Source organism: Notamacropus eugenii, chromosome 3 (genome assembly GCF_028372415.1).
Source record: "Notamacropus eugenii isolate mMacEug1 chromosome 3, mMacEug1.pri_v2, whole genome shotgun sequence".
Lineage (NCBI taxonomy): Eukaryota > Metazoa > Chordata > Mammalia > Diprotodontia > Macropodidae > Notamacropus > Notamacropus eugenii.
The window spans coordinates 263,663,807-263,675,167 of NC_092874.1; the positions used below are offsets into that span (position 1 = coordinate 263,663,807).

At 36.9% G+C, this 11,361-nt stretch overlaps 1 protein-coding gene across 1 annotated transcript in view; it reads left to right on the forward strand.

The window, feature by feature from the left end:
- The window catches only part of TMTC2 (transmembrane O-mannosyltransferase targeting cadherins 2), a 518,935-nt gene extending 510,723 nt beyond the window's left edge, over positions 1–8,212 (forward strand). The window contains 1 exon segment of the mRNA XM_072655497.1: positions 7,935–8,212. Coding sequence (XP_072511598.1) covers positions 7,935–8,114 — 180 coding nt within the window. The 3' untranslated portion in view covers positions 8,115–8,212.
- The last annotated feature ends 3,149 nt before the right edge of the window (positions 8,213–11,361 follow it).

The following is an 11,361-nucleotide window of genomic DNA, read 5'->3' on the forward strand; positions in this document are numbered from 1 at the left end:
CCAAAATATGAATTTATCGTGGTGATCATTAAAGGGACACCTTAGCTTTAAATGAACAATCTGCTCTCCCATTAAGAAAATAATAAAAATAATTAAAAGTTTCCTAAACTATCCACACTGTTGCTTTACCAACATCATGGTACAATCGGTCACCAATATATAATGTCTCACTGCTCTAGTGAATTCAATTGGAGAGGCAATTTCAATTGAGTACAGCTGAATGGCAAAGTAATACTCATTAAATTGTTGGGATGCTACTTTTTAAAACTAAGAATCCCATTATAAAGTTCAGGCTGCAGAAACTCATTTAAGTCTATATTAGACTCACAAAAGTGGTGAAAAGTGGATATCTGGAAAATCCCTCATTTGTACTTTAGTAACCGTTGAGGTCTTGGAAATGTAATCTTCCTTTTGTATTATGATTCTCAAAAGAGTTTTCTCAAACATATGTACATTTTGCCTCTGTAAAAATAAATCTCATTTCAGAAAATTGATGAATATCTTTCAGCATAAGCAAAGTGATTGATAGATAATTATGCATAGTTAGAAAATTTATTAAATGTCTACTATCTGCCAAACACTGTGCTATGTGCTGGCAATACAGGTACAAACAAACCAGACAGTCCCTACTCTCAAGAAGGTTATACTGTAACGGGGGAGACAATGCATAAAGGTGTGCTAAAAAAGGTAGGAGGAACACTGATGCTGCAGCATCAGCAGTATATGTCCAGGAAGTGTCTTGGAGGTCAAGATAAGATGGTAACTTTCCTATCAGCACTGGGGACAGAGTCCAATGTTCATCACTACTTTTGATCTCATCTATTATATTAGACACCTAAAAGGCACTCCTTCCTATTGCTACCAGGCTGATTTTTACTAATATATGGATCCAATCATATTGTTGAACTTTCCAGAGATCTCAATAGTTTCTCATTGCCTGCCAAATAAAGACCTTAGCCTGCCATTCGAGATTTTCAATCAAGTGGCCCTACACCATAGCTTCTTTAGTCTTTTCTCACACATAGTTCAGCCAGATCAGACTACTCTCCTGTATGTTCCCATGTTTGTATCTTTTTTTTCCAGCTGTTCCCTATGTTTAGAATGTTCCTTTCCACAATATCCATCTTGTAAAACCTTACCTTTCTTCAAAGGTTTGTTAAAATGTAATTTCTCTTTGAGACCTTCTTTTCCCATAATTGAAAATGATTTCTTTCATTATCCAATCTCGTAATTCTTGTGAATTCAATTTAGCAATCATTTATTTCTGAAACCCCTACAATGTCTTCAGAGTCAGGAAGGCCTGGGTTGACATTTAAGTGTTCCTTGGGAAGGGTACCAGACAATCTAAATATATGTGACACTGAATGGCAGCCACATCATACTTCTTACAATAATAGGTACAGTAATAAGGTAGCTGGGTGGCACAGTGGATACAACTCTAGCCCTGGAGTCAGGAAGACTCACCTTCCTGAGTTCAAATGTGGCTTGGGACACTTTTTAAGCTGTGTGACCTTGGGTAAGTCACCTAACCCTTTTTGCCTCAGTTTCCTCATGTGTAAAATGATGTGGAGAAAGAAATGGCAAACCACTCCAGTATCTTTGTCAAGAAAACCCTAGACGGGGTCACAGAGTCAGAAATAACTAAACAACAACAACTACAAATCTTAGAATTATAGGTTTATTTAGACCCTAAAGCACATAGACTCTAACCCCCTCCCATTTTGGAAATAAAGAAACTAAGGACCATAATAGCTCAAGGAGACTTACCAGTATTATTCAAACTAGCAGCTTTGAGGCAGGATTTGGGCTCAGATCTCCTGAACTCCAAGTCCTGTGGTCTGTTCATTTTACCATGCTGCCTGTTGCTAAAATTAAACTTGACACTTATGCCTTTAATCATATCCCTTCTAAGACCTTGTTCCATCCATCTTTCCTTCTCTTTACAGTGTCTTACTCTCTTCTGACTTTTTTCCCTTCTGATGAAAAATCATGCTCAGATTTTATTACAGACCTTTGATTTCATTAGGGTAAGCAACTTCTGGTGTGACAACTCCCTCTTTCAATGCAAACTGGAATTGTTTGGGGCACCAAAGCATTAAGTGACCTGCCCAGTAGCACACAGATGGCATGTATCATAGATTATATGTAAAACACAAAGGATTTGTAAATGCTGTATGAGATAGAATGTGATTTCTAGCCTTTCATTGCCATTCTCTCAGAACTATAAAAGACAGGAGTTACTTATTTGTTTGTTCATTCACTCATCTATATATTCGTTGTTCATTCATTTATTTGGTTGTTTATTCAGTAGGCAACTGATTCATTGCCTGCATTGATTCAGTTATTCTCTTCTATACAACCATGGTTGAACTTTCAGCATCATTCTTATTGTAACATAAAACTAGGTCCTTTGCTTCCATACTCTTTCTTTTGTTTTCTAGGAATATTTTGTTTTTCCCCATTTACATGTAAAACCAAATTTTTAACATTTTTTTTTTTTAAATTTGAGTTCTAAATTCTCTCCCTCTCTTCCTTCCCTGCCCCCTTCCGGAGAGAGTAAGCAACTTGATATAGGTTATGCATATGCAATCGTGCAAAACCTATTTCCATATTAGTCATCCTATACTCTATAAATGATTATTCAAGCACTCTCTGAATCTTTCCATAAAAATTCAGTAAGTATTCATTTTCTCCTTCTTACCACCATGCAAATAAAAAGAACAAAATCTTTGTAACTAATATGTATAATCAAGTAAAACAAATTCTTACAATGACCATGTCCAAAAATATGTGTCTTATTCTTCCCCTTGAATCCAGAATATCCCTTTTTTTTTTTCAGGAGGTGGGTAACATGCTTTATTACAGGTTCTCTGGAATCAGAACTGATCACCAAAATGATCAGAGTTCTTAATTTTTCCAGAGTTGTTTTTTGATGTGTTAGTGTGCACACACATGTACACATGTACACATGCCTACACATACACATGCATATATATAGACACACATATATAGACACACACATATATACACATATGTCTGTGTGTTCTCATTCTGCTCACTTTGCATCAGTTCACACAAGTCCGCCCAGGTTTCTCTGAAGCTATCCCTTTCTTCTATACTTGCCACCCATCACTATTCCATTCCATTCATATGCCATCATTTGTTCAGCTGTTGTCCAGTTCCTGTTGGAAGTGTCATCAAACATCTTAATGACTGGTATATGCAGGAAGTTCTAGCCTTGTTCTGTTTGGTTTCAGAGCCCCAAACCAGAAATAATGAATGGAGGATGCAAAGAGGCAGATTTGGGCTCATTGTCATGGACCACTTTCCAGTGATTTAGAGCGGAACCATCTGCTTCAAGAGCTGGTGGCTTCCCCTCCTTGGAACTCTTCTATTAGAGCTTGGTTGATCATTTGTTGGGTAGTTTATACTGTGAATTTCTTTCATGCCTGTGTAAGGCTAGATGGCTACTAAAGTAATTGAGATTCTCAGTTTCCATGATACCCATATCACATTTTTGGGACAACTTAACCATTTTGAAATCCCCAATAGACTTCAAACTCTTGAGAAAAGATGTTGGTTTTGTTTGCTTGCTTTTTTTTTGTTGTTGTTTATATTCCAAATGTTTGCCATATTGAAGGTATTTATAAATGCTTCTTGAATGAACCCACCTATCTCTCCCCACCTTTTCTATCGTAAATGCTTTCATTCCTTGACACCATTTTTGCCTTGCTACCGAGGTGCACCATTTGGCCAAAATTGGGGGTAAGGGTGGCTACTTCTTGTAGAATAAGAAAAACAATCTCCATTATTATTGGATTTTGGCCAAACATGTGATTTTAATCCTACTGCTTTCTCCCTGGAGCTAAAAAATCCTCAAAAGATCTTCAGAATATCACAATAGGGGCTGAATTCCCCATAGACTCTGAAAGACGTCATTTGCTGCCTCGATAGAACTGCCAGTCAGACCATTTGATGTGAAGCATCTGTCCTCTTTAAGGAAATGAGGGAAGATCTGTTTCTCCTTTGGAGTCTGTGAAGAAGTAGGTACTGTCATTTGTTGTGCAGAGCTACGAGCCCTATGTTAGAGCTGCTGACTGCCTTTGTTAATGTGCTGAAAAGTTTCATCAGCTGTCTTCAATAAAAGACAAAGTGTGTAAGGGAAAACATCAGTGATTAGGGCTGGTTGGCTGTTTTTCTGGCCTGTGAGTTACAGCTGGCAGAAAGTGTTGACGCCAATGTTTAATCAGGCATGCAGTCACCTGAAGTCCTTGCATTGGGTTATCAAGCTAGGCTAGGCAGCCTTTTGTTTGGATCCTCCACAGCTGTTTATTTGGTCATATGGCAACTGCTTACATCTTCATCCATCTCATACAATCAATTCTAGCTTCTTGATAGTAAAAAATCATTAACTGAAATAATTTCATGGTTGAAAGAAGACTTGTTTTTATTTTTACATTAAGTGGGGACAATAGAGAATCATAGCGTCATTGATTTAGAGCTGGGAAGGACCTTAGAGTTCATATTATCCAAACCCTCCCCTCCTTTTTTGGCTGGGGGGGGGGGAGGGGATGGTGGTAGATGAGCAATCTAAGTTCCCAGGAAGGCAAATCAGTTTCTGAAGGTTACACAGGCAATAATTGTCAGAGCGGGGATTTGAATCCGGGCCCTCCTATTCTAAATTTGTTGATTTTTTTTTTTATGTTGGACTACACCGCTTGATTAATAAAGATATTTAATTTAGCTTTGTTTGTTAATCTTTACCTTTGTTTAAAACCCCTCCCCCCAAAAAAAAGTAGATGAAAAGGCTTGTTGAAGTCATAAAAGTCTTTTCCTTCCTACTTATCACATCTGCAAGTGAAGACTGTCGGAGCCCCCACGCTTTTGGACTCCTACAGTACCATATTACTATGCTAAATATTCTTAAATGATGTAAAAATTTATAACACAGGGTATCTTAAACTTCAAGATTTTATAATCAACGTGTGGAGATAGGACACATAAGCAGGAAACAAGGAGAAACAAAAACTAGAGTTTTTACAGCATTTTTAACAAGCCAGGCAAGTGTTGAAGTGGGTAGAGTACTTCACCTGGTCCTGGGAAGACCTGAGTTCAAATTTGACCTCTGATACTTACTAGCTGTATGATCCTGGATAAGTCATTTAACCTCTGTCTTCCTCAGTTTTCTGAAATGTAGAATGAGTATATAATAGCACCTACTTCCCAAGATTGTTGTGAAGATAAAAGGAGGTAATATTTGTTAAGCACTTTATATACCGCCTATCACATAGTAGGCACTTAATGAATATTTATTCCTTCCCCGTCTCCACTGAGGCATGATGATAAAATAATGGGATTATTGTTATTGTTCATTTTCCCTATGAACGTGCAGTGAAATCAACATCGTCCCATTCAAAGTGTTACATTGGCAAGCATATACATATATATGTATACATACACACATACCTTGCTATTATTTCACAAAATTCTGAAAAATCCTTCTCATGAAATTACTTTTCCACCCTATATCTGTTTATTGTTATATTTTGTTTTTGAAAATTCCTCCTTTGGTAGCAGGTCTCCAGTAGGTTTTTTTGGGGGGAAACATATGAGAATTTATAGGAATCAATCTGAATAATATCATTTTGGTTCTTTAAAAAGTATATATAAAAGAATGAAACTGACTTCTTCCTGTGGATATCATAATATGTCCTTGATGACAGATTCAAAAGAACCATTCTGATCACGTTTCAAGCAGCAAAGTGTTATTGAAATAAGCGAAGATGGCCAAATATGACTGTATGGAGGACAGCATTCATTGGGATATACAAGTTATACCAAAAAAAAAAGAAGTCTTATTGCTTTATAGTCCCTTGTCAACTAACAATGCCAACCAGATGCTTGGCAAGCAGGCTGTTCTGGTTAATAAAAAAAGTAGGGTAGAAAAAAAGATTTTTGTTTCAATTCTTTTAAGAAATTTTCTAATGTGTATGAAAAGTCAGCATGGGAAAATGAAGAGAAGCTGACCTTGGACACAAATGGCAATATCTAATAATGTCTGCCTTTATCCTACTTCTTTTATCCCAGGAAACTGCCTTGGTTTCCTCATTTGTTAAGTAGAAATAATGGTGTTAAGCTGTATCTTAAAAGGTGTGTGTGTGTGTGTGTGTGTGTGTGTGTGTGTGTGTGTGTGTGTGTGTGAATAAGTCACAGTAAAAGTCCTGGATGTACTTAAAATTTAAAATGATTACAAGGACTTTTTTATTTTATTTTGAGGTACTAGAGCTCAATTCACAGTTCATTACCAGGAAACCTGATTTTGCTTTCTGGAAAGGAGTAGTTGTTGTTTTAACTGAGATTTGAAATCTGTAATTAATTATGAGACTGTCAGAATTTTTTCTTGCTATGTAGCCATCCAGGATGTATAGGGAAACAAGAAGAGTACATAGAGGGGAAAGAACAGCTTTCAGATACCAGAACATTTCTTTTCTCTTTAAGTGGCATTTTATTTCATTTAGATTGGTTGATTGGTTGGTTGTTTTGGCCATGTTTTAAGCAATTGGGGGAACAAACTTTCTCAGTAGTATTGTAAGCCACAACTGAAACTAACTTTTTTTAAACCATTTTTTGATCTTACATTTTAAAATCTGTCTTGATTTTAGGGATTGGTCTTAAGTACAGTGGACAGAGCACTGGAACTGGAGTCAGGAAGACCTAAGTTCAAATCCAGTCTCAGGCACTTACTAGCTGTGTGAACTTGGGCAAGTTACTTATCTCTGCCTTGGTTTCTTCACCTATAAAATAGGGACAATAATAGCTCCTACCTCCCAGGGTTGTTGTGAGGATCAAATGAGATAATTGTAGCACAGTGCCTGGCATATAGTGTTATAACATGCAAATGTTAGCTACTATTATTTATAAAATATTAATATGTATATAAATGAGTACCATAAAATGGTTTAGGAAATCTCCATATAAAAATTGGTTCTCACAAAGTTAGAGCTCTGCGTATTTTATTTATTGCTGATTGCATGGTGCAGCAGTTGAGAGCTATCTTCAAAGAGCCTGGAGTACCTGAGTTCAAATCATACCTTTTCCATGTATTAGCTGTGTGACCATGGAAAAGAGATTTATCCTAGGCATTTCTCTACAACTCTGGGTTGCAGAGGAGATGTTGAACTAGTGGAAGGATATCCGTATCCTGGTATTCTCCATATTAATGAAATCCCAGGTCGAGTCCCTGTCTCAATCTCTCTGTTTCTGATATTTTTCTTTCCAATAGGACCTTTAAGCATTAAAGGCATAAAGACAGCAAAAGTTCTTGATAAACAGCCCTGTTGACCCTTGATGAAGATAGCCCCTTTGTCTCAGACATTTTATAGCCCCAGCTGAACTTCCTAGTTTTTCCCTATCCCCCAGGAAAATGTAATTATAACCTTATTGCATTGTCTTTCCATTTTGAGGGAATGGGAAGGATGCAAGTAAGAAAGAGGATAGAAAGACACTGGTGTGTCAGATTTTTTTTTTCCACTTAACAAAATTCTTAGCACTGGATTTAAATAAAATTCAATTGTTTTCATTTGAAATAGTATCACTTTTAATTTTCCTCCCCAAGGAAATTACAGTCTGACTAGATTAGCACACAGAGTCTTCATGTATTGTCTGTGTGTCCCCATTAGAGAAAAAACACCACAAAATAAATGCTCTTTCTCCAGGCTCTTGTTCCATTTAAGGCATGAAACACACAGCAGCTCGTTGAAAACTTTTCTTCTGGTTATCTTGGTCTATCTGTATAAATTGTAAAATTGCTTCTATGAAATGCCTCCAAGACATAAGGGAATCATTTGCATAAGCGACTGAAGTTTTTTGTCTTCAGAGAAGGGAAACTTGCAGTGCTCCCCCTTAATCATTTCCCTTCCTTTCTCCCGTTCCAGTATCCGGCTGCCCTCATGAATCTGGGAGCTATTCTCCATCTCAACGGCAGGCTTCTCAAAGCTGAGGCCAACTACCTGAGGGCCCTCCAGCTGAAACCTGATGATGTCATCACCCAGTCCAACCTTCGCAAACTGTGGAACATCATGGAAAAACAAGGATTAAAGACTTCTAAGACATGACCCAGGAGTCTAGGAACATCTTCTCTTTTTGATTCTAATCTGACTTAAGAAATAAAACTAAAAAACAAAAAATGGAACAGGATTTCCAGGAACTCCCAATGGACCTGATGCTCTAGGGCAATGGTCATCCTGGCTTCAGGGCAGATCTGGTCTTGCTTTTGGCACCACAATTGTGCCAAAAAAGGGAAACAGTGGGAACCTCATGAAGGATTTAACTGTCATCCATCAAAAACAAATTAAATCAGAGCGCTTAAAGCTGAATATTTTGGTCTCTAAATAGGAATCTGAGTTAGATTTTTGCTGGTTTCTATTCAAATTTTGAAAATAAGCTTGTTTCTTCAACACTGTGAGAGGACGTCACAGCATCCATCCATCCAGAGGAAGACAAAACAAATGGTTAAGATAATAACCTAAGGTATTTGTAGAGACTATAACTGATGAAAATTGAGATGAGATCCTAACCTATTTGCAGTCTGTTCAATTGCTGCTGTGTCTGTCCTTAGGGCAGGGTGCTCATCAATTTCAGAGGCTTACAGAACTATTTTTTGATATGTTAGGATCTGTCAGACTCTTGCAGTTCTTTCTTGACAAGTGCACATCATATTTTTTTATTATTTTGATGTCACTAGTTTCAATATTCTGAGCAGTGCTTGCTTTGCCTGTCCTAGAAACAATAAGCAATATATAGTTAATCATGCATCCCCCTGTGGATCTAACAGGGCGAAAGACATCACATGTCATGCATTTTTTTAAAATTTCAATGGTAAACATATTATCACCAACCTTTTCCCCCCCAAAAAAATTAGATCAGGCAGTATAATGGGATTGTTATACTTTCTAAAAATTATTTTTCTTAATTTTCAAAACCACAGTATGAGTTCCCCAGATGAAATACAATAAAAACTAAATAAACAAAACTACCCATTCAAAATTCAGCCTGAAGCAACAGTTTAGTCATAGCAAAATCAAGTATTCTAATCACAAATTAACCAGCAGCTGGGGGGGGTGGTGGTGAAAAATGTGCTTAGTACCTCCCAGAAGAGGTTGCTTTTTCAAAAGTGATTAGACCAAGAGGTCTGAGTAATGAGAGCTCCCAGGCGCATAGCATTTGGGACTGTGGGGTCTAATAGCTGTTTAGTTCTTGACTACACGACCAACAGCAATGCTGTCGCATCTTTGCAGCATGGATTTATCCTACCAAGTTATTATTCCACTCTTCCTGAATGACTTCATAAAAGTAATTTATTTGGAGCTGCAGTTTTGTGGAGCCATAGCCCGTATTTTTCTAGGTCATTTGCCAAAAGCTCTCCTACTTTCGGGAGCACCATCTTTCATGAGCAAATTTGCTATTTCCTTTAATGACCTGTCGGTGGCTACTTCAGTGCTTACTCGGTAAGAGCTTTGGCTTTTAATGTGAAGTGTGGGAGATCATTGACAGATACTTCCCACAAGTCTACTTTGATGCTAAAACTCAACTTGGTAAAAAGTTACCCCATTACAAGTACTTCTTGGAGAAATTATCTGTATCATGCTATATGTATTTATTTATTTATTTGACCAGAGTGAAAACGAAACAATAAAACCTTTTGTTAAGTCAGTTCTCTACAAGTTAGATTAGTCTTTTTCTTTGCTTTATCTTTCACATTTCATTTTTATATGATTACTGCTAAAAGGGAAATGGGACATCCATATAACTTATTGTACATTGTCTCCAAGCACCATATTTTTTTTAATTTCTTTTTTTGTTTGTTTTTGACTAGGTAGGAGAGCACAGTAAGAGAAATCATTTTAATGTACTCTTCTTGTGGCATTATTTTTTCTTGGTAAGGCCAAATTGTTTGAGCATTTTCTGAATAGGGTTACTATGAAGGCCCTTTCAAAGAAGGTATGTAAATTATCCTGAAAAATGGTCAAAAATGAATGACCATCAAATCACAGTGTTTTCCTAATGAGGCATGGAAACCTGAGGTAAAACTAAGATGGTGGATAGAAATATATATTTTCTTCGGCCACTGTTTCACGGCAATTTTTTTAAAAAGTGAATTTAATATAAAGAATATGAATGAATTCAGTGTTTAACTGTGGTATTTATTTAAAATGGTTATTGAACTTTGGTGGCTTCCTGGTCATAACCCCTCACTGTCTATTTTGTTCTTCCTTTCAAATTGTTGGTTCTTACGAATGTCCATTGGTCACCCACTAGAGTTGCTCCAAGTTGACATAGCATCTGAGTAGCATTGTAGACTGGATCTGTGTCAAAAGATTTGAGGATATTTACGAATGTCCCTGATGTTATCCAGTTACAGGGCTTGGCTCAATAACTAACCAACTTTGGGGGGAAAGAAGTTAAAACATGATCAACAAATATGTGTCTCTGCTCAGGGATTTATGGTGGATTATTGCAGACAGTGCTAAACATAAATAAAGAGCACAAGACGAGTTTACTAAATTAAAATTTTATTTTTTGAGAAACTGTTATTTGTATAAATTATCAAGATTTGTAGGCTTTCCTTTTGTAGAAATAATTGTTTTATGTGCCAGAGAAGAGAAATTCAATTTTGTTTTCAACAATAAAGCATTGATAACAAATACACCATGGTGCAAACTTTTTGTCTGTTGTAGCCATGTCAGATATATGTTCATTTAAATGTGCCTCATTGAAAAGAAAATGTATTGGTCTATTGAAAACTCCTACTTTAGATTCCTGGCTCCCAGTTTCTTCCCTCCTCTGATCTATTTCCTCATAACACCTAGAATGCCTTCCTTAAGCACAAATCTGACCATGTCTTTACCCCACTCAAAAACCTTTAGTTATTAACTAATGTTCCTGGGATAAAATACAAAATCTTTTGTTTGGGATTTAAAGCCCTTTACAATTTGACTCTAGACCATCTTTCCAAACTGACAGCATATATTACTCTACTTCATATTATCTGTGTTCCAACCAAACTGTTTTTTTCACCAGACTTGACATCCCTTCCCCCTTCCATGTCTGCATGGGCCAGCCCCCATTCCTGGAATGCCACCCTCCCCATTCTTCAACTCTGCTTCTTAGAATCTTTAGTGTTCTTCAAGGCTCAACTGCCTTCCACAACACGCCTTTCCTGATGTCTCTGAATCCTCAAATTAGCACACATAGCCTTATCTATTTATGCATTTTTTCCTCTTGGTAAGGCAAGAATTTAATATTACCACAAACACTTACATGTTCTTTTGAGTTCTTTTAGCTTTTATGGATTCCTTGAGA